At 57.9% G+C, this 25,791-nt stretch overlaps 2 protein-coding genes across 4 annotated transcripts; one reads left to right on the forward strand and one right to left on the reverse strand.

Annotated features, from left to right (window-relative positions):
- Positions 1–6,551: 6,551 nt before the first annotated feature.
- TXNL4A (thioredoxin like 4A) lies at positions 6,552–10,870 on the reverse strand. 2 transcript variants are annotated; one of them, XM_054382027.1, is made up of 4 exons: positions 10,832–10,870; positions 10,520–10,693; positions 7,821–7,924; positions 6,552–6,835 (listed from the first exon to the last, which is right to left on the reverse strand). In XM_054382027.1, exons 2-4 carry the CDS (start codon positions 10,670–10,672, stop codon positions 6,664–6,666), a joined length of 429 nt encoding a protein of 142 aa, XP_054238002.1. In that variant the 5' UTR covers positions 10,673–10,693; positions 10,832–10,870; the 3' UTR covers positions 6,552–6,663. The 2 variants fall into 2 exon arrangements, with proteins under 2 accessions (XP_054238002.1, XP_054238003.1); XM_054382028.1 differs by having other exon boundaries at positions 10,520–10,633; positions 10,832–10,861.
- Positions 10,871–11,039: 169 nt separating this feature from the next.
- Positions 11,040–16,851, forward strand: LOC128967788 (probable 2-ketogluconate reductase). Of its 2 annotated transcripts, XM_054382026.1 has the most exons (7): positions 11,040–11,095; positions 11,611–11,720; positions 12,996–13,380; positions 14,474–14,645; positions 15,324–15,502; positions 16,102–16,198; positions 16,531–16,851. In XM_054382026.1, exons 3-7 carry the CDS (start codon positions 12,999–13,001, stop codon positions 16,685–16,687), a joined length of 987 nt encoding a protein of 328 aa, XP_054238001.1. In that variant the 5' UTR covers positions 11,040–11,095; positions 11,611–11,720; positions 12,996–12,998; the 3' UTR covers positions 16,688–16,851. The 2 variants fall into 2 exon arrangements, with proteins under 2 accessions (XP_054238001.1, XP_054238000.1); XM_054382025.1 differs by lacking the exon at positions 11,040–11,095 and having other exon boundaries at positions 11,529–11,720.
- Positions 16,852–25,791: the final 8,940 nt, after the last annotated feature.

Below are 25,791 nucleotides of genomic sequence, written 5' to 3' on the forward strand. Positions count from 1 at the left end.
GGCGGGGGCCGGCGGGGAGCCCGCACCGGGGCCGCTCACGCTGGGCGACCGTCTGCTGCCGCTCGCCGAGCTTCAGTCGTGCAGGGGCTGCCGGCCGGGATACGGCACCGCGGCCGCTGCCTCTCGCCCAGGGCCGAGAGCTGCCGAAGGGACGGGGCGGGAGTGAGCCCGGACCCGCTCCGCCCGCCGACATCCCCGCCCCGGCTACCGGCTCGCTGCTCCGGGGGGACCTCCCCCAGCCGCCCGCCGCGCCCCGCTCCGCTCAGCTGGAGCCCCAGGAACGCGAGCGTCTGTCGCTCGGTCTGTCCGACCCCCCGTCCGCCCCCCTGCCCTCCGCCGCGCCTCCCCACCTGCTCCCCGAGCTCTGCCGGCCGCCATCCCGCTCCGCACACCCGCGACCAGGAGCGCTCGGCAGCTGCGGGGGCAGGCCCCGGCCCGGCCGTGACGCCACATGAGCGCCGTAGCTCCGCCAATGGCGGCCGGGGCCGCCCGGACGGGAGGGAGGCGGCGCTCCGGCCCCGCCGCGGAGCTGTCGGAGGCGGATCGCTGCTGCAGTCCCCGGGCCCCGCCGCGGGCCCCGGAGGCTGCCCGCGAGCACTGGCAGAGGTGGCACCGATTAACGCCGCGGGGCTGTGTCTACACACGGGCCCGGTGGCTCCGAGGACACCGAGGCCAGCAGCAGAAAGGAGCCCACCTCCCGGAGGGGCCAGCTGAAGGCTCAGCCAGCTTCCTGCAGCTTCCCCAGGAGCAGGGGTGCTGCAGGAGTGGCTGCTGCAGCAGCAGCAGCAAACCCAGCAGGGTGCTGCAGGTCTTGCTGCACAGCAACCAGGCTGTGCTGCCAGATGGCTCTGAACCACACACTTGTTTGGGCTGGAAGAGCCCTCTGAGAGCACCCAGTCCAACCATCAGCCCAGCCCCACCATGGCCACCAAACCCTGTCCCCAGGTGCCATGGCCACAGGTTCCATGAACACCACCAGGCATGGGGACTCCACCACCTCCCTGGGCAGCCTGTGCCAGTCCCTGACCACTCTTGCAGCACAGAAATTTTTCCTCCTCTCCAACCTAACCTTCCCCTGGCTCAATTTCAGGACATTTCCTCTCCTTCCATCCCCTGAGACTGGGGAGCAGAGCCTAACCCCCACCTGCCTCCAGCCTCCTCTCAGGGAGCTGTAGAGAGCAATGAGGTCTCCCCTCAGCCTCCTCCACGCTGAACACCCCCAGCTCCCTCAGCTGCTCCTCCCCAGCCCTGTTCTCCATACCCTTCCCAACCTTGGTTGGCCCCCTCTGGACCTGCCCCAGCCTTCAGTGTCCTTCCGGCAGTGAGGAACCAAGAAGAGGAAAGAGGAGGTTTGCTTTATGTCCTAGAGATGTCCTAGAGATGTCCTAGAGATCTCCAGAGAGATGCTGCTGGGCCGAAGCAAGCTTGGGAAGTGGCTGCAAGGCTAAAAACACAGCAAAGATAAGCTCCAAGTGGCTCCTGCACAACAAAAGAGGTCATAAAGATTATGACCTCCTGCAGCAGTCACCTTCCCTCCCAGTATCTCATGATACCTGCTCTGCAGCTGCAGATGTGCTGAGATCAAAAGAAGGCTTTGCTGTGCTGCTCATAAAACAAAGAAGTAGGTCCCAAGAACCCTGAAATTGGCCTTCCACACCGAGACCTGCACCTGCCAGCTCTGCATGGACACCAACAGGGAAACTGGCACCCAGGCAGAGCTGCTCAGTGAGGCATGGAGCCCACAGTCCACACCAGGAACTCCTGATGAAGATCTTGGTCCTGGCAGTTTTCTTCCTGGAGACACTGGCAGAAGGGGGCTGACTGGAGAAGCTTCACAGCAGAGGGACTTGTGAGTAGCAGCCCCAGAAGCACCACAGTGCTGTCCTGACCCTGTTGACCTGCCTGGCAAACAGGAGGAGCTGCTTACAGAAGCCTTGCCCAGGTCATGCTGGGTTTCAGCTGAGCTCCAACCCATCCAGTGCTGGAATGTGGCACTGCAGATACCTCCTGCCACTCCTGCAGGCTCCCCTGGCTGTGCCATGCTTGCTCCTCCACACTTCCAGATGTTTCTTGACCCCTGCAAGCTCTTCACACAATCATAGAATGCTAGGAGTTGGAAGGGACCTCTGGAGATCATCCAGTCCAAGCCCCCTGCTCCAGCAGGGCACTCCCAGCACCCTGCCCAGCATCACAATGGCCAAGGAGGGGTTGGAAGCTCTCCAGAGAAGGAGACTACACAACCTCTCTGGACAGCCTGCTCCAGAGAGCCTCCAGAGAGCCTGCTGCTCCAGGCCTCCAGCACCCTCACACCAAAGTTTTTCCTTAAGTTCTAGTGAAACCTCCTGGGTTCCAGTTTGTGCCCCCTGCCCCTTGTCCTATCACTGAGCACCACTGAAAGAGCCCAGCCCCAACCTTCACCCTTTAGGTATTGATCAGCATTGAGAAAGTCTCCTCCGGCTGCTCCTCTGCAGGCTAAGGGGCCCCAGAGCCCTCAGCTTCTCCTCATAAGAGAGATGCTGCAGTGCCCTGATCATCCTCACATCCTTCCCAAACAAGGCAGGGACAGGAAGAGCTGCTGTTAGGCTTACAGCAGCTCATCTCTGCTGGCTCAGGACAGACTCCTGCTGTGGGTGCCCTGCTGGCAGTGCCATCCTGCCAGGCATGCACAGGTGGTCCCATGGAAACCTCCTCACTGACACTGGGCACCAGTAACAGCACTCAGCTGGCCCTGCTCTGGGCAGAGGAGGACTGAAGGATCTCTGAGGTCCCTTCCAAGCCCTGCCGCCAGCTGGCCTTGCTCTGGGCAGAGGGGGGCTGGAGGATCTCTGAGGTCCCTTCCAAGCCTGCCATGCTGTGACACTGTGACACCTGCACACAAGACAGGACATCGCTGCCCTAGTGGCACCAGCAGCGTTTTGTGCCCTGGGGCTGAGGACCGCAGGGCTGACCCTAGCTGCTCAGCCCTCGATGATGCCTTTGAGCTGGCTCTGTCGCCGTCCTGGGGCAGGGAGCTCCGGAAGCAAATCATTTGCACTGCTCTCACCCGAGAGTGTGGGAGAGGAACCAAACCCCGCAGCGAAAGCAGCCCCAAACCTGACCCTGGGCGGGGGGGCAGAGATTTTTCTTCCTTTCAGTGGCCACTGATGCCCTGGGACATCATTAAAGCCTCTGAGGACCAACCCTGCAGACCCTCACGCAGTGACTGCCCCGCGGGATTGCCGCTCCTTGGGAAAGGCGCCGGGAGCTATCCCTGCCCGGCAGGGAGCCGAGGCACCGGAGGGGCTGCCCAGAGCGGCTGGGGAGGCTCCGAAGGCAGGCGGGACGAGGCCTTGAGCAGCCTGCGCTGGCAGGAGGCGCCGCTGCCCACGGCGGGGGTTGGGACCGGCTGGCTTTGAGGTCTCCTGCAGCCCGAGCCGCTGCCTGACTCTCCGGTGCCGCACGGCGCCGCCCGCCCCTCAGCGGCCCCGGCCCCGGGCGGGGCCTCCGCTGCCGGCACAGCAGCGAGAGGCGATGGCGACCGCGGGCCCGGCGGGAGCCGGGGATCTGCAGCGGCTGGTGAGCGGGGGGCGGCCGGGCAGGGGCCTGCGGGAAGCGGCGGGCAGACACGGGACGGCGATGGGCCGCAGCCGCCCGGGGCTCAGCTCTTTGCCTTCTGTCCCTCCGCAGGCAGAGGATCTGCTGGGCCAGCTGCAGGACGACTTCCAGGCGCTGGCCGAGAGGATCGCGCTCAGGAATATCCTGTGGAGCCCTCCCGGAGGGTCCCTGCCGGCGGGGCTGTACCGGCGCCTTGGCGGCATCGCGGTGCCTCCTCCCAGGCGGTAGCCGGCGCCGGGCCGGGTCCTTACTGTACCAGGGGAGGTTTGGGTTGGGTATGAAGGGAAATGTCTTTGGCACAGGCTGCCCAGGGAGGCTATGGCTGCCCCCTCCCTGGGGGTGTTCAAGGCCACGCCGGATGAGTCTGGTGGAAGGTGTCCCTGCCCGTGGCAGAGACTTGGAGCTGGATCTTTTAACTCTTTTAACCCAAACCATTCGCTAATTCTATGAGGTGAACCCTCAAAAGAGAAATTCAGACCTGAAGGGGTTCTGAGCTTTCTCACCAGATCAGAGCTTACAGACACTCTTGCTTTCTGACAGTGCAGACTGGGCTGTGTTTGCATTTCCTGGAACTCGACCTCTGGGGCAGCAGCTGCTCAGTGTAAGGGAAGTGTTTCAGCAGCATTGGTGTTCTGCGAGGTAACTGCAAGGCATCATCCAAGCTGCCTGGAAAGGAAACAATCTCCTGCCCAGCAAATGCTGCACTCATGGGCATGCAGGAAGCGTTTGAGAGCAGGAGCAGCTGGCATGCTGCTCTCTTGCAAGAGGAAGGGGCACTCACTGCCTGGCACTGCACAGCCTCCTGTGTGCTGCATCCCGCATAGAATCATACAATGGTCCGGGCCAGAAGGGACCTCCAAAGCTCATCCTACCCAACTCCCCTGCAGTCAGCAGGGACATCCTCCACCAGATCAGGTTGCCCAGAGCCCTGTCCAGCCTCACCTTGAATAGCTCCAGGGATGGGGCCTCAACCACCTCCTTGGGCAGCCTGTTCCAGTGTTCCACCACCCTCCTGGTGCAGAACACAAGCGAGTAAGAGGCTGAGACATCAGGAGGAGAGCTCTTGGTTTGCTCACAGGGGGGACAAAAAGGGTCCATAAACCCATGGGGTTGGCATTTGCCTGTGGTTGCTCCTTAACGTGGCACTGGAGGAGATGGGCGAGCGTGTGGAGGGGCTAGAGCTGCACGTGGCCCAGCTGATGGCAGAGGCTGGCATCGACAAAACCCAGGAAGATCTGAGGGTAAGGACACTTCCTTCTCCCTGGGCTTGGCACTGTGGGCAGCACCTGGCAGGAGGATGCTGTTGACATTTTCTGTGCCTGTGCTTGCTTGGGTTTTAAAGCGCACTGAGGTGACACAGATGAGACACTGGAATGTGTGAACTCGATGCATTCAGCAGCTCCTATGCTCCCTTTGCCAGCAGCCAGAGCAGCTGCCAGCTTCCCAAGAGACAAAGCTGTGGCTGCCCAGGGCAGGGCAGTGCTGGCTGCAAATGTGCTGCAGGCTTAGGGCTGTATTGAGGCTGTGAAGCCTCAGAGGTGCAGGAAGCCAATCCCTGAGGAGGTGCTCAGCTGTGCAGGGACCTCCCTGCGGAGTCCTGCTGGTGCACAACGAAGCCTCTAACCCAATCTCACTCTTCCTCTGCAGCACTGAGGGCCAGATCCAGGCACAGGGCAGCAGCACCACCAGGAGGCTGGGAGCTTCCATGACAGAGCTCCAGAGCTGCCAGCAGGCTGGCATCGTGGGGACAAGCAAACAGACTGGCATCGTGGGGACAAGCAAACAAGCAGACTGGCATTATGGGGGACGAGCAGGCTGGCATCATGGGGACAAGCAAACAGGCAAGCAGCCAGCAGGCTGGCATCATGCCCTGAGAGAGTCTACATTGTTTATTGTTTTCTATCTCACCTACTGCCCCAGAGAAAAGGAAAGCAGCAGCTGGGTTGGTTCAGCTCCAGGGGGCACTGCTGCCTTCCTGGGGGGCACTGCCAGTTTCAGGGAAGTATCCTCTGGTCTGGGTAGAAGTAGTTCCTGTTTGGGCAGGAAGCAGCCAGCCCTGAGCCTTGCCAGGGTATGAAATGTGTTGAATTTCATGAATTCTATTCACATTTTCAGCATATTTGTTGCCTTTCTCCTGTGCCCTCACCCCAGGGCCCTGGCTAAGGCTTTTCCAGGCTATGAAATGGATCTAATTTATGACATCTTCCAGCAGCTTTTTGCCTGCCTTCAGCATTCTCAGCCCAAGACCCTTCCACAGCACAAGTGCCATTCCCTTTCTGCCTCTTGGATGCTGCTTACAGTATTCTGCACCCCAAGGGCACTGGTGCCAGCTGCTAGCACAGGGCACTATTGGCAAAACCCAATACATTCTGGCTGGTGACAACAGGGAGCAGGGCACAGAGCTGTCCTGCAGCCTGCCTGGCAGTGGGCAGCAGAGCAGAGAGCTGTCCTGCAGCCTGCCTGGCAGTGGGCAGCAGAGCAGAGAGCTGTCCTGCAGCCTGCCTGGCAGTGGGCAGCAGTTCAACCAAACTAAACCCAGCAAAGGACCACCCAGAGAGAGAACAAAAAATCCAAACCAGACAAAACCCTCACAGGCTCTATGGCCACAGCCCCACACTGCTCAGCACTGCAGAGCCCCTTCTTGGGCAGGGGGTCAAGGGGATCCTGGCAGCAGTGCTCAGCCTCCACCTGCACCCAGTTTGCTGTCTCTCTCATCTTTACCTGCAGGGATCTGGGATGGGTGAGTGGAGCACACCTGTTTCTTTCACAAAAGCTGCAGTGGAGGTTCCCCAGGTGTTTGTGTCACCAAATCCAGACAGGAGCAGCTGAAATCTTGTTTCCTGTCTGCAGAAATCCACACAAGGACAGCACAAAGTCCTTGAGCAACAAACCCAAAGTGCAGCAGTCAGGCAGCCCCAGGCTTGGTATCCTCTGCTTTGCCAACTGCACCTCAGACCTGTTGAACAACCCAAAGCAGGCTGGGGCCTGCAGGAGCTTCCCTTTTAATAAAGATATTTACAGAGAGAGCAGAGGAAGGGGAGCAGCCTGGAGGGCAGGCATGGGGCAGGGTCAGTATCTGTACTTGGTGGAGTAGTCCTTGGGTGACACCACCAGACCCCGGCCCTTGCGGGCTCCTCTGTAAACAGTCTCTATGATGTCAATCATCTCCTGCTTGTCCTCCATGGCCCAGTTGATCTTGTTGTTGTTGCCTGTGCCCAGATCTATCATGATGTGCTTGTTCCTGCAAAGGGAAAGAGGAACAACCACAGGCAGTAAGTTAGCACAGCACTGTCCCTCAAGAAGGAGTATCCAAAGCAGCACTGCCAGCAGAGCCAGAGAGGTGATTCTGACACTTTGCTCTGCTGAGACCTCACCTGCAGTGCTGTGTGCAGGTCTGGAGCCCTCAACACAGGAAGGACATGGACCTGGTGGACAGGGTCCAGAGGAGGCCAGGAAAATGCACAGGGGGTTGGAGCAGCTCTGCTCTGAGAACAGGCTGAGGGAGCTGGGGGTGTTCAGCCTGGAGAAGAGAAGGCTCCAGGGAGGCCTTAGAGCATCCTGCCAGGACCTGAAGGTATCCTACAAGGCTGCAGAGGGAATGTTTGCAAAGGGCTGCAGGGACAGGACCGGCGCCAATGGCTTCAAACTAGAGCATAGCAGATTGAGTTTGGATGTGAGGAGCAAGTTCTGCACCAGAAGGGTGGTGGAACACTGCAACAGGTTGCCCAGGGATGTGGTTGAGGCTCCATCCCTGGAGATGTTCAAGGTGAGGCTGGACAGGGCTCTGGGCAACCTGATCTAGTTGGGGATGTCCCTGCTGAGTGCAGGGGGGGTGGGATGGGTAAGCTTTGGAGGTCCCTTCTGGCCTGGACCATTCTATGATTCTGATTCTCCCTACCAGGGAATGCTGTGTAGGGCTCAGAGGAAGCCCTTGCATCAGGAGAAACAGCCCCAGAGGAAGGGCATCCACCCCTGCCCCTCCAGCTGCCTTTTGCTGCCTGTTTGTGAAGCCGCTGCACAGGTTTGAAACCAAAAGGTTTCATTTCAGACTCACAACACAATCCAGTGGGTGACAAACAGTTTTCCCCATCACTAGCTTGGGCTCTTGCTGGGCTAGCTGGGAGAGCAGCCACCCCCTGCTCCCTTCCAGAGCAACAAGAAGATGCTGCTGTGCACCTGGAGATGAGCTGCCTGCCCCCACAGCCCCCTGCAGAGCCCCCCAGTACCTGAAGAAAAACATCACAGTGCAGGGGTCGTAGAGCTCATACATCTTGTTGAAGTCTGGCACCTCTGTGATGTCCACCAGGTAAATGACAGCAAAGTTCTTCACCTGCCCCAGGGGAACACAGCAGGGTCAGAGCCATGCACATCACCACTCTGCTGGCCACAGCACCACAGCCTGGGGGCTCAGTGCCTCAGGGCTGAACGCTCCAGAGCCTGGCAGTGTCTCAGGGCTGAGCTCACACTAACACAAGTTTATGCCTTGCAAAACACTAAAATGCTGTAAATTCATTGCAGCAGGTCAGCTGCTTTCTGGAAAGCCAAAGCAAGCCAAGAAAGCTTCTGGTGTCAACCCTTCCTCTGGGCAGCACCTGGGGAACACTCCCAGCAGCAAACCAAGAGACATTACCCTTGGAATGGATTCCGTTCTGCCTTCCTTCACCCATCTTCTCTCCTCTGTCCTGCCAGGCCACCACAGCTGCTGTCCACAGGGGCAGGATGAAGATACCAAAAGGCAGCTGGCAGCATGGCCTCCAAATGGTAGCAGAAGTGCTGGCAGCAGCTGGGCTTCAGAGCTGCAGTTTCAGAGCCAGCTGAGGGGCTGGCTTTGGCTCAAGTGCTATGGCTTCACAGGTGACCTACATCCCTCAAGGGCTTAGCAAACCCCCAAGGCACACAAACTCACACAGATCCAGGCTGGATCAACCCTTCCCAGAGCTGCAGCTGCTGGAGGGGACTGCTGGTAACCCTTGAGGTGGAATGGCTCAAGGCTACCAAGCAGTGGAGTCTGTCAGACCCTCACCACCACACAGACTCTGCCGGGGTCAGAGCCATGCTCTTGCTGGTACAGAGGAAACATGTAGGAGAAAAAGGTCTCAGCTTCCACCTTCTCTTCCACCTAACCAGACTGCCTTTTCCTCTTTCACTTTCCATGCAACCCCAACAGAGGAGCAGGCGGTCCCTCCCAGCCATTCTGTGGGGCTGTGACTAAGAGAGGCTGAGGCACAACTGCTGTGTGAGCAGCAGCCACAGCTCTGCACCTTTCTGCATGCAGGTAAAGCACTGCAGGACACCTGAACTGTCCTCCTGGGGCCCACACCAGCCCCACACCTGACCTGCAGGTAAACTCAGGGTTAAAGCACTGCTGGAAAAGGGGCAGTTAAGTAGCTGAGCAGCCAAAGGCTCTCAGGGGATGAGCTCTCGGAACTGTGAGTGCATGAAGTTTGAGAGGAACTCTGCCAAGCTCAGGTCTTGGCTGTTGGGTTGAACCCTGACCAACAGACATCTAACACCTTCCAGCTCTAACTGGGGCTAGAACTCAGGGAAACTTTGCTTCACCTAGAGTTGGGGAAACAGCCTGAGCTGGGGGAAGGTAAAACCTGGCAAGTGTAAGTGGACTGCACCTGAGCAACCACTCTGCTTAGTGTCTTCACACCGCTCCAGTTTCTTTTCCCCCCAAAGGGAACCCAGCTGCACAAACCCTGTCCTCCCTGGCAGCAAGAACCCCTGCTGCCCAGCTGCAGGCTGACCCAAGCTCCCTGGCTCCCTGCTCCTCACACCTCTAGCCTGTGCCACGTCCCACCACAAGCACCTCGGCAATGGAACTGTTACTCACTCCTTACAGCGGCACAGATCCAAGCATAGCTGTGAGCAAGAGGATGAGGAAGAATCTCTCCCTTTAATTTGCCATTTCTGCAGGGGGAGATTTTTAAATAAGAAGTTACATTGCTCTCTTCCCCCCTAGCCACCAGTGCCTGCCCAATGCCCAAGCATCCTGTCAGAGCTGATGCTGGCAGAACCTGAGCAGAAGACACTCCCAACGTGTTCCAAACCAAGCAGCCAATTAAACCACATCACAGCTCCTTGCTGTAGGCTGCAAGGTCTCAACATGTGGCTACACATCTTCCATTGCTGGGTTCATGCAACTTCCAATGCAAAGTTCATTTATTTAAGGGTAACACCACAGCACCTCTTGATGCCAGTGTCACACACAGACTGCTGCCTCCTTTTCCTACCCAGATCATTGTTTCATTTTTAGGTCAGAAGAGGAGCTGCCACAAATGCCTGCATCTCTCACCAGGCAAAACCCTTAGCAAACAGAACACACTGATGCCAGCTGCCTGTGGCAGCTGCTGAGCTCTTCCTCAGCACTGCTCCCTCTGAAGCCAGTGAGCAGTGGGCAGCAGGTACTCAGCCTCCCTTTGAAAATTACTTCAGAATTTGGCTCCTAAACTTTAATTCACCCCACAGAATTTGCCACCTGCCCTCATGAATAATATCCCAGAGAAGTTAATTAACACCCTCCGGTGTACTTGAGGGCATCACCACTTTTAAGACTCAAGATGAAAGCACCTTTTCAAGCTGTTCAGATGGAAACATGAAGCTGCTGATGGTGAAGTGACACTGCTGCTGCACCTACAGCCACAGTAGTGCCACTACAGAGCACTTCATCTGGCTGGAAGGCAGCAATTTTGATTTCAGAGCCTGAAGCGTTCTTTTCACCTCATTAGAGAATCCAGATATCAGGGTGGTCGATGAGGTTTGGCCACACTCATGGAAACAAACCAAACAGATTTCCTGCTGCCTCCTAAGGCAGCAGCACCTCTCCAGAAGCCAAAGGATAACCTGCTTCAGGTCTCCCGTGAGACACGCGAAATAGCGAGGCCAGGAGGAGCGCTCACCCCGCGCTGCAGCTCCACGTTACCTTCTCGGCGATGCTGTACAAGACTTCATCCATTTTCATGCAGGTTGGGTCCCAGTCGTGCCCGAAGCGGATGACGACGACTCGGTCCTCTTCCGAAAGGATGGCCTGGTCCACCTGCCAGCCGTTGTGCAAGTGCGGCAGCATATACGACATCCTGCAAGGCTAGCGCCGGCCCTGCGGGGCGACAGCGACCACCGGGCAGCTGATAGCTCGGCCTGCCGCGGCCGGGCGCCGCCGGCCCCGAGCAGCCGCGGCCGTGTCGCCACCTCCCTCTGCCCCATCCCGCCCCGACCCGCTCGGTCCCCACCGTACCCCTGGGGGTCCTTTCCTCGGCGGAACGGAACGAGGGCACCACGGCGGAAGCAGAAGTGACGCAGTACGCACGGACTCCCGGAAAACATACTTCCGGGGCGGGGCTTGTACGGGGGACGGGACTGAGGGGCAGGGGCGGGGCCTGCGGGGACAGGCGTCGGGAGGGTCGTTCTCCCTGGCAGGGTTAGGGGCTGCGAGCCGTCGGCTCTCCAGCGGCGGCAGGCCGGGGAAGCAGTCCTGCGCAGGGCCGTGGCTGCAGCTCAGGTAACTCTTTTCTTCTGCGGAGAAGCCAGTGGGAGGGGCTTAGTGTGGACAGCAACTGCGCCAGGCTTGGGGCAGGGTGGCTGGAAACTGCCCGGCGGAGGAAAGGCCCTGGGGCTGCTGGTTGACAGCCCTGAAGATGAGCCAGCAGTGCCCAGGTGGGCAAGAGCACCAGCAGCCTGGCCTGGATCAGCAGTAGTGTGGCCAGCAGGAGCAGGTTGTCCCACGGTACTGGGCACTGGTGTGGTTACACCTTGGATCCCAGGCTTACTTCTTGGCTCCTCACTCCCAGAAGGACGTTGAGGTGCTGGAACAGGTCCAGAGAAGGGCAGTGAGGCTGGTGCAGGGTTAGCAACACTGCAGGTGACTCAGAGTCTTCACCTCCGTAACAGGTGTTACACTTAGCACCCTGGACAAGGTGCCTGGTACCTGAGCAATGTTCAGGAGCAGAGCACTCAGACTGTTGAAGCCCTTGGTGCCTGGCCAGGCAGGTTTGCATTACCAGTTTGTTCACCCAGCTGTTGCCTCTCGTGGTCATCGCTGTCACAGAGCTGTGGGCTGCAAACGGAGGAACCAGAGCTGCACAGCTGCTGCTGGACCACAAACCACGAGTGCTGCTCAGACCAAGGTTGGTATCTGGAGAGCCTCTCTCCTCTGTAAGGTTCCTTTAGGTGTTCTTAGCTCACTGCTACCCGCAGGATGTGTTCAGTTTGTACCTGCACGAGCCAGACCCCTACTTCCTGAGCCCAGGCTGCAGCCTGTTCCTGGTTCAGGTGCACACCAAACACACCCGAGGCTGTGGTGGGCTCAGCACCACTGATGGAAAGATTCACTGCATGTGGCCAGCCTGTGTCTGGTCAGCACCTGGTTTGTCTGGAGCTAAACCAGCCCTTGCAGGACTGCACTCTGGCTTCATGGATCCCCTGCCTGCTGGTGAAGGTCTGGAGGTGCTTCCAAAGTGAGTGTGGGTCCAACTCTGACCTTCTGGGGTGGAGGAGGAGGAGGTGTCACACAGTGCTGCACTGCTGGCACCTGCCAGGCAGCTGGCCATACCTTGTGTCCAGTGCTCCATCACCTCACAGCAGATGGTTTCTTTGCCATCCAGTCTGAGCGAACTGCTGCAGGAGCTTCAAGTTGTGACCACACTTGGAGCCATTTTCTCCTGGCTTCTGTTTCATGGCAGTCCTGAGAGAAATTAAAGCAATGCTGAGCTGGGCTGCATTCAGAGGAGTGTTGCAAGCAGAGCCAGGCAGGTTCTCCTCCCCCTCTGCTCTGCCCTGCTCAGACCTCCCCTGCAATATTGCATCCAGCTCTGGGCTGCCCAGGTCAGGAAGGACAGGGAGCTGCTGGAGAGAGTCCAAGGGAGGGCTGCAAGGATGCTGAAGGGCCTGGAGCAGTGCCTGGGGAGGAGAGGCTGAGAGCCCTGGGGGTGGTTAGTGTGGAGAGGAGAAGGCTGAGAGGGATCTGCTCAATGTCTCTCAAGAGCTGAGGGCTGGGGGTCAGGAGGGAGGGGACAGGGACAGGCTCTGCTCAGCTGCACCCTGGCATAGGACAAGAGGCAATGGATGGAAACTGCAGCCCAGGAGGTTCCACCTCAACAGGAGGAGGAACTTCTTCCCTGGGAGGGTGCCAGAGGCCTGGAGCAGGCTTCCCGGAGAGGTTGTGGAGTCTCCTTGTCTGGAGCCTTTGCAGCCCTGTCTGGATGTGTTGCTGTGTGCCCTGTGCTGGATTCTCTGGTCCTGCTCTGGCAGGGGCTTGGACTGGAAGATCTCCAGAGGTCCCTTCCTACCCCTGACATCCTCTGATCCTGTGAGCCTCACCAGTTCCCTGCTTGCCAGCTGTGGCTGTGGGTGGTCAGGGCAGCAGCACTCCCTGAGGCATTTCTCCTCTGCCCCTCTTGCAGGTGATGGCAGCAGGGGAGCTGCCAGGCCTGCTGGTTCTGGATGTGGGAGGGCCTCACGGTGTGCTGGAAGGCCTTGCAGCCCTGCTGAGGAAACACTTCCAGCTGGTCACCATGAAGGAGCTCCTTGAGAACAAGAGAGAGCTGGGCAGGAGGATCCAGGCTGTGTTTGTGTTTGAGGGCAGGCCCAGTATTGACAGGGAGCTGCTCCAGAGCCTGCCCAGCCTGAAGGTGGTTGGCAACGCTGGGGTCGGGGTGGACCACCTGGACCTGGCTCTGATCTCCAGCTTCGGGGTGAAGGTCACCAACACTCCGCACGCCGTGGCCGACCCCACGGCAGACATGGGCATGGCTCTGATGCTGGCCTCTGCCAGGAGGCTGGTGGAAGGTAATGTCTGAGGCTCTCCTGCTGAACACAAATGCATCCAAGGCCAATGTCACCTCCTCACCAACAGTTAGGAGCTGCAGGAAGGGCCAAGCATGGTGGCCAAGGCCTGGGCTCTGGAGCAGTCATTGGCACAACCTCCCTCTGGAAGGGGCTTGTCCAAACAGTGTGGCTCCTGTTTCCAGAACAGCAGCAGCACTGGCACAGCTGGCAAGCCCTCTGGCACAGTGATTCCAAGCTGTGCCACCACCACTGCTTGGTGTCCTCTCCCCACTTGCCCTTGCCCTGTGCAGTGCCTTCCAAGAGGAGGGGGGTGTCAGCAGGTACCCATCACAAGAGCTCTCCCTGGGGAGCTCAGCCCTCCTGCCACTGCTGCTGCACCAGCAGAGAACTGCCCCTTCCCCTCTGATGGCTTCTCACTACTGCATTCTGCTGCACCTCCAGCTCTTGGCATGAAGTTCCTTAGAGTGAGGGTGGGGAGACCCTGGCATGGGCTGCCCAGGGAGGCTGTGGCTGCCTGCTCCCTGGAGGTGTTTCAGGCCAGGCTGGATGAGGCCTCAAGCAGCCTGGGCTGGTGAGTGGTGTCCTTGCCCATGGCAGGGGAGTGCCCTCCACCCCAGCCCATCCCATGGTTGTGTGGAAGCTGGCAGAGCTCTCTGGCTGAGCTGGAGGCTGCAGCCCTCCCCCCCCCGCAGCAGTGGTGCTGCAGCCCTCTCGCCCTGCAGCAGTGGTGCTGCAGCCCTCTCCCCCCCGCAGCAGTGGTGCTGCAGCCCTCTCCCCCCGCAGCAGTGGTGCTGCTGCTCTCTGCAGCAGGGCACTGCTGAGCTCTTCCCCAGCTCAAGTGAGTGAATGGTTGAAGGGTGCTGAGTGTCAGGGCAGCTGCTCCTGAGCTTCCCGGAGCGCTCAGCCGTGGAAGAGTTGGTGCCTGAGCAGCCACTGCTCCCAGCACAAGAGGAGGTGTTCCTGGCTGCAGGGATTGGCACCCTCCAGGCCCTTCATTCAGAACTGGGTTGTTGTGAGGCTGAGACACCCTCCCCTGCCCCCAGCCAGGGCTTTGTGGCTGCTCTGTCCCCACGCAGCCTGTGTTTGCCTCCAGGCTGCCAGATTGCAGTTTCTCCAGACACAAAGCACTTTGCTGTGGACTGGCTAGGAGTGGAGGTGAGCAGAGCCACGCTGGGCATCGTTGGCATGGGCAGCATTGGGTACAGAGTGGCTCAGAGAGCCAAAGCCTTCAGCATGAGGATCCTCTACCACAACAGGAACCGCAGGTAGGAGCCAGGCAGGGGGCAGTGGTGGAGGCATGGTCTCTGGCCTGGGCTGCTTGGGCACTTGTGGCAGGCAGCAGCAGCATGAGGAGCAGCACTGTGCCAGCCCCTCCTCGCTTGGGCAGCACCCCCTTGACTCCTGCACTCTGCCCTGCTCAGTAGCAGCAGCTGGCAGCAAGCCCTCTGTGACCTTTCTGAGGATGCTGTCCAAGCAGACTGGGCCTTGGGCCTCCCTGTACCCCTGTCCTGCCAGCCTTGTCCTCAGGCTTCTGGCAGCATCCCTGGCACATCCAGCTGCTGCCTCTCTCCTCAGCCTAGTCAGATGGGCAGCACCCCAGCACCCCTGACAAGGCTCCTAGCTCCCCTTACCTTCATTTTCCATCCCAAGTCCCAGCTCACAAGCCAGGAGAGGCTCTGCAGGGACTGGCACAGAGGGCTGTGCCTGCAGCCCAGCCCCTGGCACCCAGTGACACCTGGGTGCTTGGCTCTCACACCTGCATCACTCCCTCGGTGTCCTACCACCCCTTAGTCCTGGTCTCTCCAGCCGTCCTCCAGCTCCCTTCCACCCTCTCTGCCTCTAAGGGTCTTTTCCTTACCCCCCCAGCTGTGTGCTGGGGCTGGTGGTTGGCAGTGAGCTGGCAGTGGCTATGCCAGGTGGCGCTGTCTGCATTTTTCTTTCAGGAGGAGGGAGGAGGAAGAGGCAGTTGGTGCCCACTACTGTGAGAGGCTGGAAGAGCTGCTGCAGCAGTCTGACTTTGTCATGCTGGTGGTGAACCTGAGCCCCCAGACCCACCAGCTGATCGGGAGGAGGGAGCTGGGGCTGATGAAGCCTACGGCCACGCTAATCAACATCAGCAGAGGTAGGAGGAGCTCTGCTGGGCTCCCCTCTCCCAAGGCTGTGCCTGGCCTGCTGCTGTGGAGTTCCCCACTGGCAGCCCTGGAGCCCTGGCACGCTCCACATGAGTGACTCACCAGGGCCCAGGTCCTATGTTCAGAGTGGGCTGGAGGTGCTCTGCTCCCTTCAGCCTTGGCCCAAGGACAGTTTCTCTGAGTGGAAGTCCTGAGAGGTTCAGCACCACCAGGGCATGGGCGGCATGGAGGAGCTGATGTGGGGCAGCTGTGGAAGCCTCAGGTGGCTGAGAGCTGGTGGCACTGGGCATGCACAGGGACAGATGCTGGTCTCAGTGAGCAGAGGCAGTAATGGGAAGCTTCAGGAGGTTGAATGATTTGTCTGCAGCAGAGCAGGAGGAGACAGAGATCGTGCCAGGAAGAGCCTCAGCAGTGCCCATAGTGCTCCAGCAGACCAGCAGCCAGGGCTTCTGCTGTGGCTGCTCAGGGGGTGGTGGGAGGGCAGCTGCTTCCTGCCCAGCTGCAGGGCCCCTCTTTGTCACCAGACCCTCAAGACCTTTCCCCACTGCCAGCTGAGAGCTGCCCACAACCAAGCCCCATCCCAATGCAGGTGCAGTCATTGACCAGGATGCTTTGGTGGAAGCTCTCCAGAAGCAGGTGATCAGGGCTGCTGCTCTGGATGTGACCTCCCCAGAGCCCCTGCCCAGGTAAGAAACCTGGGCACCTGAGGTTTGCTCAGCACCCAGGGCTGCAGCGGGAGCCTCTGGCTGCCTGGGGGCAGAAGCTCAGCCTGTGTCACAGCCATGGTCAGGGCCCAGCTCCACACCTGCCCCGTGTCTGCCAGCTCTCTGCCAGCCTGGCTGGGGGTAAGGCAAAGAGAGGCGAAATGGGCGAGCAAGCTTCTGCTCTCTGGTGTGCGCCTCCTGGCTCTGTGCCTGTGGCCCTTTGCTCTCCCCACCCTGAGGCTGGTCTGGCAGCAGGCAGCAGGGCAGGGCTGCAGAGGGGGCTGCCTGTGCCTGGGGCTGGCTGTGTCTTGCAGGGACCACCCCTTGCTGAGGCTGCAGAATGTCATCATCACCCCCCACACGGGCACGGCCACGGCGCAGGCTCTGCTCTCCATGGCAGCAGAGGCCTCAGCCAACATCCTGGCTGCTCTCAGCGGCCAGCATGTCCCCAGCCAGGTGTTCCCCAAGTGATGGCTGCCAGGTGACCGCCCCGAGCCTCACCCTCCCTACAGCAGCACCTCTGAGCTCAGGAGAGGCCTCCTGCCCTGCACTGCTCCTGCTGTGGTGCTGCAGCCCTGGGGCTGGGCCTGTGCTGGAATCCAGAGGGTGAGCAATAAACTGGAGCTGGCCCAGGGCTGTGTCTGCACATTGGCACTGCCTGGGTAGCCTCAGTCCCTGCTTGCAGTGAGTCTGTGCTCTGTTCCCAGTGGCCATAGCAGGTAGGTTGTGGCTGGACTCAATGGTCTGGAAGGTCTTTCCCAGCCTTGGCTCTGCCATTCTGAGCAGGACAACTTGTGTGACTCTCTCATATCCCTGCAGGTGACATGAGCATCGCTCCCTGCAGTGCTCTGGCAGCATCCTGAAGCACTTCAGCCACCCAGGGCATGCTCTGGCTTGGTGCCACAGCCCTGAAGCCAGCAGAGCCACCTGAGGTGATTGCAGGCCTGGGGCTTGCCAATATGAGCAGAGCTCTGCTTCATCTACACCCTAAAGCAAGGCTTTGGGAAAGCCTCTTATACTTTCCTGAGGGTGCTTTGGAATTCAAAGAGAATCCCTGAGTTCCTGCTCCAGCTATCAGAGCAGGGAAGGCTCAGTGCAGGATGGACACCACTGGTGTGCTCAGAGCTCTCATGGATGAGTTCTGCTGAATCTGGTGAACACATCCCCTGGTGTGGGGCTGGAGGCCTTCCAGAAGGACCTAAGGAGTCAGTTAAGACTAAGTTCTTTGGCACCTCCTTGCTGTGTGAGTGTCAGAGTAACTCCCACCGAAGGAAGCTTTTCCCTGAGCCCTGCCCTGCAGCTGTGTGCTTTGGTTTGCCCCCCAGGGACACTTCTCCTGAGGCAGGTGCAGTAGTTGACCAAGAGGCACTGGGGGCAGCTCTGCAGAGTGGGGGCATCAGGGCTGCAGCCTTGGACCTCACCTCCCTGGAGCCACTGCCCAGGTTCTCCCTCCTTTCCCTTCCTGAGCACCGAGTCCTGTGAGTCCTGCGGGGCAGGGGGTTGGCAGGGGCACTCCCACCTGCTCCAGGGATGGGGGCTGTGTAAAAGCCAGGAATGCCCTGGAATGCAGCCCAGGTGTTGGGTCTGATAACAGAACCAGGGGCAGCCTGGCACCAGAAAACAGCAGGAGGGCCATTGTGTGCCAGGGGCATCAAAGCCTCTCCAGAGAAGAAGGACAGCAGCACTTCACTTGCAGCTTGCCCTGTCTGGAGCGGCAGCTTGCCTTGAACAGGTGGCAGCTGCCTGAGTTATCCCTCCCCAGCCCTGCTGCATTGCCCTGAGGCATCGTGCCCACAGCACTGCAGATCTCCTGGGTGCACACCCCTTGGCTGCTCTGAAGAGGCAGCTCTGCCAGCGTGGTGCCAGTCTCACCCTGCTGACCTGCTGCATTTTGGCCTGGGAGGGCTTTGGTCTTGAGTCCTTGCCCCAGGACCTCACTGTCCATTATCTGAGCTGCATACCTACAGCTCAGGCCTTTGGGTAGGGTCCCTGTGCCAGGAGGGCTCAAGCTTCTGTCCTGACAGTTCACATCCCTGCCTGGTGGCAAGAGGGCACAGAATCACAGAGTGTCAGGGGCTGGAAGGGACCTCCAGAGATCATCCAGCCCAACCCCCTGCCAGAGCAGGGGCACCCAGGGCAGGGCACACAGGAACACATCCAGGTGGGGTTGGAAGATCTCCAGAGAGGGAGACTCCACAACCCCCCTGGGCACCCTGCTCCAGGGCTCTATCACCCTCACAGGGGAAAAAATTTTCTTCCTCTTTCCATGAAACTTCCTCTGCCTCATCTTCCACCACTGCCCCTTGTGCTGTCCTTGGGCATCACCCAGCAGAGCCTGGCTCCAGCCTCTGGGCACTCCCCCTGCACAGCTTTATCCCCAGCAATAAGCTCACCCTCAGGCTCCAAGCTCCAGAGCCCTCAGCTCCCTCAGGCTCTCCTGCTGAGGAAGATCTTCCACTGCCTGCAGCATCTTTGTGGCTCTGTGCTGGACTCTCTCCAGCAGTTCCCTGAGGTCCTTCTTGAGCTGAGGGGCCCAGAACTGGACACAAGATTCCAGATGTGGCCTCAGCAGGGCAGAGTAGAGGGGGAAGGGAACCTCTCTGACCTCTCTGAAGGTCACAGCCCTTCTGATCCACCCCAGGCTGTCCTTGGCCTTCTTGAGCACATTGCTGGCTCATGGTCAACCTCCCATCCACCAGGACCCACAGGTCCCTTTTGCCTTCACTGCTCTCCAACCTATACTGGTGCATGGAGTTGTTCCTTCCCAGATGCCAGCCTCTTCCCTTGCCCTGGTTGAACTTCATCAAATTTCCCCCTTCCCAGCTCTCAGCCTGTCCAAGTCTCACTGAATGGCAGCACAACCCTCCTGTGTCACCACTCCACCCAGCTTGGTGCCATCGGCAAACTTGCTGCCAGTGTTCTCTGTGCCCTCAGCCAGGTCATTGATGAATAGATTGACCAGCTCTGGTCCCAGTACTGACCCCTGAGGGACTCCACTAGACACAGGCCCCCAACTAGACTCTGTCCCGTTGACCACAACTCTTTGGCTTCTTCCCTTCAACCAGTTCCCATCCACCTCACTGCCTGATCCTCCAGACCACGCTGCCACAGCTTAGCTGCAAGGATGCTGTGGCAGACAGTGCCAAATGCCTTACTGAAATCCAGACAGACCACATCCACTGCTCTGCCATCATCTGTCCACCTGCTTATGTCCTCATCAAAGGCTATCAACCTGGTCAAATGTGACTTCCCTTTGGTAAAGCCATGCTGACTGCTCCTAATGACCCTCTTGTCCTTGATGTGCCTATGGACAGCACTGAGGATAAGTTGCTCCATCACCTTTCCAGAGATGGAGGTGATGCTGAGCAGTCTGGAGTTACCTGGGTCCTCCCTCTTACCCTCTTTGAAACCTGGAGTGACATTTGCCTTCCTCCAGTCCCCAGGCACCTCTGCTGTCTGCAATGACCTACCAAAGATGATGGAGAGGGATCTGGCAATGACCTGAACCAGCTCTCTCAGCACCCTTGGGTGCATCCCATCAGAACCATGGATTTGTGGCTGTCCAGATTACTTAACTGTTCCGTAACCCAGTCCTCGTCAGCCATGGACAATACCTCCCTTGTGCTGTCTCCCTCTGGGGCCTCAGGGACTTGGGGCTCCTGAGGACAGCCTCCAGCAGAATAGATGGAGAAAAAGAAGGCATTTAGTAACTCTGCCTTCTGTGTGTCCTGATCCAAGGCACCACCATCCAGCACTGGGCCTGCAGTGCCTCTGGGGTTAGCTTTTCTTGCAACACACTTGAAGAAGCCCTTTCTGTTGGCATGATCTGGCATGAGGAAGGTGGCAGGACACAGGGAGAGGGGACAGTTTCTGTGATACAGAAATGCTGCTGAACTCTAGCTGAAAGGCTATGGCCATTTCCACCCCACCTGCCTCATTTTCCCCTGCTTCGCCCCAAATCCCATGGCACCTGGGCTCTGTTGGAGTCTCCTCCCACCCCAGGTGTGGCCACTTTTCCCTCCCCACCCACTCCCCTTTTCAATGCCCCCAGCAGAGGCAGAAGCCCCAAGCTGAGCTCATCTGGGCTGAGGATCCTCCTCTCCTCTCCAGTGAGTGCCCCTGCTGCACACTGGGTGATGGGGGATCAAAGGCTGGGGGGCCTGGTGGCCCTCTCTCTGGTCAGGTAGGGCTAGGACTGATGACTGCTCCAATATCATCCCTGGGTGCTGGCTGAGCCTCCTGACTGGGGCTGAGCTCCAGCTGTGCTGTCTTGGCTGGGTGAGGGTCTTGCCCCAGGCTCTGGGATGGGTGCAGAAAGGGTGGAGCTGGAGCTGTTGCTGTTTAGGCAGGGGGGGAAGGGTGGGTGAGGGGGAGCAGGAGCTACTAGAACAGGTTGCCCAGGGAGGTGGTGGAAGCCTCATCCCTGGAGGTTTTTAAGTCCAGGCTGAATGTGGTTCTGGGCAACCTGATCCGGTGTGAGGTGTCCCTGCCTGTGGCAGGGGGATTGGAACTGGATGAGCCTTGAGGTCCCTTCTAACCATCACAGCTCTGATTCTCTTCATGGGCTGCCCATGCCCAGTGAAGTGCTTCCCAGCTGATGTGCCACAGCTCTCCTCTTTGATTCTTTCTCCCCAGCATCTCTGAAGGTTTTTGCTCTCCTGTCTTGTTCCCCTAGGCACAGGAAGCTCTGGTTCCAGACATCAATAAAAAGCAGCTTTGGCATTTTTATTTCTTTGCAGGTGCTGGAGGACTCCCTCACTGCCAGTCACAGCTCAGTGCATGCAGGCTTTAGGTTGCTGATTGTCAGAGCCCCTCTGGCTAGTGCCTGGTGCCTAGAAAACGTCACTTCAGATTCCACAGCTTGGTGCCCACTCTGTTAGCTGCCAAAGCTGCTAAAGGAAGCTCCTGGCTGCAGGTGTTGCTGACTTTTGTCTCCACTTAGACCAGCTCTTGGGACATGAAATATTGAGGTCCATGGCAGGCTTTGGAAGTGTTTCCAGAGCATTCCTTCAAAGCAGGCTGGAGGTTAGGAGAGAAGGGAAGTGTGAAGCCCATCAGGAAGGAAAGCTTCTCTTCATCAGGAGTGCTGCTGGCTCTGTGCTGCCAGAAGTCTCTGCACTCTGCCTCCAGCCTTTCAACTTAGTGCAGGTATTTGGAAGGACACTGGAGCCCTCTGAGCCTCCAGCACCATTCTGTAACTGCCTGGAAACACACAAGTCTCCAGGAGCACAGCACTGGAATCCCACTCTAGGCACTCCCTTGGTGCCACTGCTTCAGGGCATTTGCACAAGTCATTGTGTTTGGAATCAGATGTCAGGGAGCTCCACCTCTGAGAAGAGAAAACCATTGCTTGGGCAAACTGCTCTCTTGCTGCAGCTGTGGTGGTAGAGCAAACCCTTCTGATTCAGAAGCTGCTGTTCACAATGGAGACAGAGGAGTCTTGTAAAACTTTATTTGAATAAAGGGAGAGTCCACAGGACAGTTCCCTGTGGGGTCTCTCCAATTGCTGGAAGGCACAGCTCTCCTTTTATCCTAAATTCCTGAGTGCAAACTTCTCTCCCTTTCCCCCCTGGCTAAGGTACTCAGGATTTACAGTCTTTCCCCAAACACCTGCTGCATGTCCCCCTTCACATGTAACCCCCTGCATCACACATCCAGGTCCTGAAATACCCTACTAGTCCTAAAAACATCACAACTCTCTGTTTTAGGCACTGGTATTTCTAAAACTCCTCAGGCTCTTTCTGATCAATACACTGCAAACCTTCAGTCAAAACATGTCCCAGATATTTAACCTTCCTTTCCACCATTTGTGCCTTCTTTTCAGATACCCTAAGCCTTTTTTTTTTTTTTTTTTTTTCCCAAGCAAATGAAGCAATTCCACCATGGCTTCTTGTACCACCTCCTCCCATTCCTGTGTGGCAGCAAATCATCCCCATACTGCAGTAACCTGATCCCTGGGGATGGAGCGAGTTCTCCCGGTATCCCTTGCAAGGCTTTCACAGAATCACAGCATTGTTTGGGTTGGAAAGGGCCTCTGAGATCCAACCATCAGCTTAAGACCACCACAGCCATTAAACCATGACCCAAAGTGCTATATCCACATGTCTCAGGCTGGTACCTGGCACCTGCCAGAAAGCAGAAGCAGCAAGAACCAATGAAGCTGCATTGACATTTCCATTTCTGCTCAGTAATTCTGAGAATCCCAATGAAAAGATGAGTGAGAACAAGTGCAAGTCCTTTGCCATGACCACCAGGAGCCTACCCAGCCAATTCATTCGAGAACCACAGACAGCTCCAGGCAGGTCTTGATAACCTTCCCTGGCTCAAGGGCTTCATCTAACTCTAGCCTACAGCAGGAAGTGCTTGCTACTTGTCCATGAAACCTCAGCATAGCCACCTCAGAAAGCTTTCTAGGCTGGAGCAGGTATTGTCTTGCACCATGAGTGCCTGGAACAGCTCTAAGGCAAATAGGAAGCCCAGGGATGTCCTCAGCAAGGAAGCTTATAACATAGATGCTAAAAGGTTTCAGATCACACCAGCTGTTGCTTCACCATTTTCCCTTTTCCCTCCTGCTCCCCTTCCAAGGCACACTGCAGTCTGCTCCCCTCTGCAAGCAGGCACGCCCAGAGGCATGCTTTAAATCAAGTACCAGATAATAATGGTGTGAGCAGGGAAGTTGGTTACAATGGTATGAGGATATGGGGCCATGACCTGCCTTGGTGTAACAATTCCCACTTACCTATTCTGAAATCTTGTACCCTCCTATAGGTCACTTAAAGCTATTTGTTATTAGTTCTATCAATTAACGTTTCCTTCCCCAGCTTAGCTAGAGCCAGAGTCTTAGCTGGGAGACTGGTAAATTCCTCTAGTCCCTTTCAGTGTAACACAATTTAATTCCAACTGCTTCCTTCCTTCTCTTTCCTTGTCACCAAACACATCACCAGTATTCTCTTTTCCAATGTTCCCCCTCCACCTTTTCTACAGTAAATACAACCAACATTCCCACACGAACTCTGCCTCTCAGACTTTCACCAACACGTTCCCCTAGCTGTTTCCAGGGTTCTAAAATACAAGATTTTCCAAGATTTCTCCTCAAGATTGACCTGCCCCCATTTGAACCTAATCATTAACCAGTCTGGCAGAAAATAAACCGCCTGGTGTTCCAGCTTACTCTCAGATATCAGAGGGGCTGGGCTTAGATTCTGACTGATGTCCAATTCCACAGAGTTATAACTTTAACTTCAACATTAAATGAATACGCTCAGACAATAATCATTTTCCAATAAACAATGCAAGATATCAAAGATCCAGATTCTCAGAACCAAAAGCAGCCTCCAACCCCAAGAACCAAAAGAATGCCTGGGAGCAGTCAGGGCTCCTGGGAGCAGTCAGGGCTCCGGGCGGCAGTCAGGGCTCTGGGCAGCAGTCAGGGCTCCTGGGAGCAGTCAGGGCTCTGGGCAGCAGTCAGGGCTCCTGGCATCAGTCAGGGCTCTGGGCAGCAGTCAGGGCTCCTGGCAGCAGTCAGGGCTCCGGGCGGCAGTCAGGGCTCCGGGCAGCAGTCAGGGCTCGTGGCAGCAGTCAGGGCTCTGGGCAGCAGTTAGGGATCCGGGCAGCAGTCAGGTATCCGGGCAGCAGTCAGGGCTCCTGGGAGCTCGCCGGGGCAAGGCCATTGCTCTTCACTGCTCGTTACTTCGATCACCTGCCGCTCCCTCCCGGTGATGGAGAGGGGATTGCTGTGTGAGCGCCTGGCTCTGTGCTCCTGCCCTTCCCCCAGGGATCACCCCCTGCTGACGCTGGGCAGCGTGGTGCTGAGTCCACACGCTGGCAGTGCCAGGCGGCAGACTCGCCGCCGCATGATGGAGGGCATGGTGGAGAGCATCCGGGCTGGGCTGGCAGGGCTCCCTGTCCCTAACCAGGTGCTGCCCTGAGGAGGCCTGCACTTGATCTTGGGGCCACGAGTGGCTGTCCTGGTGCCAGGGGACAGTCATTTGGTGTGCCCCATACAGGTAAAATGGACACTGTGTGACCTGCAAGCACTGAAGTAACCACAGGTGATTCTGGGTGGAAAACAGCAGTATTTTGTCATCAGCTCCAATAAAAAGCTCAAGGGTCTTGCCTAGTTGTAATTTCTGTCACACAGAGTCATTTTGGCTGGGCAAGCCCTCTAGGGTCCTTGAGTCAACCCTTCCCTAACTCTGCTGAGGCTGAGCCATGGCCCTCACCTCTGCCTCTTGGGAACGTCTCCAGAGCTGGAGCTTCAACCACCTGCCCTGGGCAGCCTGTGCTGCTGTTTGAGAGCCCTGTCCCTCAAGAAGGTTCTTCTCCTCTCCAACCTAACCCTCCCCTAGCACAAATCCAGGACATTTCCTTTCCTTCTATCATCTGAGTCTAGGGAGCAGAGCCCAACCCCGAGCTCACTGCAGCTTCCTCTCAGGGAGCTCAACAGAGCAATGAGGTCTCCCCTCAGCCACCTCTGCTCCAGGCTGAACACCCCCAGCTCCCTCAGCTGCTGCTCCCCAGCCCTGCTCCCCAGACCCCTTGCCCTTCTCTGGACCTGCTCCAGCTCTCCAGGAGTGAGGGGCCCAAACCTCAAGGTGTGGCCTCACCAGTGCCCAGTACAGGGGCACGATCACAGAATCATAGAATCAGTCAGGGCTGGAAGGGACCTCGAGGCTCAAACAGTTCCAACCCCCTTGCCATGGGCAGGGACACCTCACACTACATGAGGCTGGCCAGAGCCTCATCCAGCCTTGCCTTAAACACCTCCAGGGATGAGGCCTCAACCACCTCCCTGGACAACCCATTCCAGGCTCTCACCACTCTCATGGGGAAAAACTTCTTCCTCACATCCAGTCTGAATCTCCCCACTTCCAGCTTTGTTCCATTCCTGTCACTCCCTGATATCCTAAAAAGTCCCTCCCCAGCTTTCTTGGAGCCCCCTTCAGATCCTGGAAGGCCACAAGAAGCTCTCCTGGGAGCCTTCTCCTCTCCACACTGCACAACCCCAACTGTCTCAGTCTGTCCTCAGAGCAGAGCAGCTCCAGCCCTCTGCTCATCCTCACGGCCCTGCTCTGGACACCTTCCAGCCCCTCCAGATCCTTCCTGGAACAGAGGCTCCAGAACTGGACACAGAGCTCCAGGTGTGTTCTCGGCAGAGTGGAGCAGAGGGAGAGAATCCCCTCCCTGGCCCTGCTGGCCACACTTCTCTTGCTGCAGCCCAGGCTCTGCTTGGCTCTCTGGGCTGCAAGTGCTCACTGCTGTCTCCTGCTGAGCTTCTCCTCCCCCTGCACCCCCAAGTCCCTCTCCTCAGGGCTGCTTTCTAGCCACGCACTGCCCAGCCTGTATTTGTGCTTGCGATTGCCTTGACCCAGATGCAGGACCCTGCACTTGGTCTTGTTAAACCTCCTGAGGTTGGCTTGTGCTCACCTCTCCAGCCTGTCCAGGTCCCTCTGGATGGATCCTTTCCCTCCAGCTGTCTGCTGCACCACACAGCTTGGTGTCATCAGCAAACTTGCTGAGGGTGCACTCAATGCCTCTGTCCATGTCACTGACAAAGATGTTGAACAAGACTGGTC

The sequence above is a fragment of the Indicator indicator genome, chromosome 6 (genome assembly GCF_027791375.1).
Source record: "Indicator indicator isolate 239-I01 chromosome 6, UM_Iind_1.1, whole genome shotgun sequence".
In the NCBI taxonomy this organism is placed as follows: domain Eukaryota; kingdom Metazoa; phylum Chordata; class Aves; order Piciformes; family Indicatoridae; genus Indicator; species Indicator indicator.

Excerpts from the sequence above, each read along its gene's own strand:
- TXNL4A (XM_054382027.1), bottom strand. The coding sequence starts at position 10,672 with ATGTCGTATATGCTGCCGCACTTGCACAACGGCTGGCAGGTGGACCAG. Across the intron at positions 7,925-10,519 it reads TGTACAGCATCGCCGAGAAG|GTGAAGAACTTTGCTGTCAT; the intron begins GTAACGTGGAGC and ends CCCCTGGGGCAG. Across the intron at positions 6,836-7,820 it reads ACTGTGATGTTTTTCTTCAG|GAACAAGCACATCATGATAG; the intron begins GTACTGGGGGGC and ends TTCCCTTTGCAG.
- LOC128967788 (XM_054382025.1), top strand. The coding sequence starts at position 11,529 with ATGTTCAGGAGCAGAGCACTCAGACTGTTGAAGCCCTTGGTGCCTGGC. Across the intron at positions 15,503-16,101 it reads GCTAATCAACATCAGCAGAG|GTGCAGTCATTGACCAGGAT; the intron begins GTAGGAGGAGCT and ends ATCCCAATGCAG. Across the intron at positions 16,199-16,530 it reads TCCCCAGAGCCCCTGCCCAG|GGACCACCCCTTGCTGAGGC; the intron begins GTAAGAAACCTG and ends TGTGTCTTGCAG.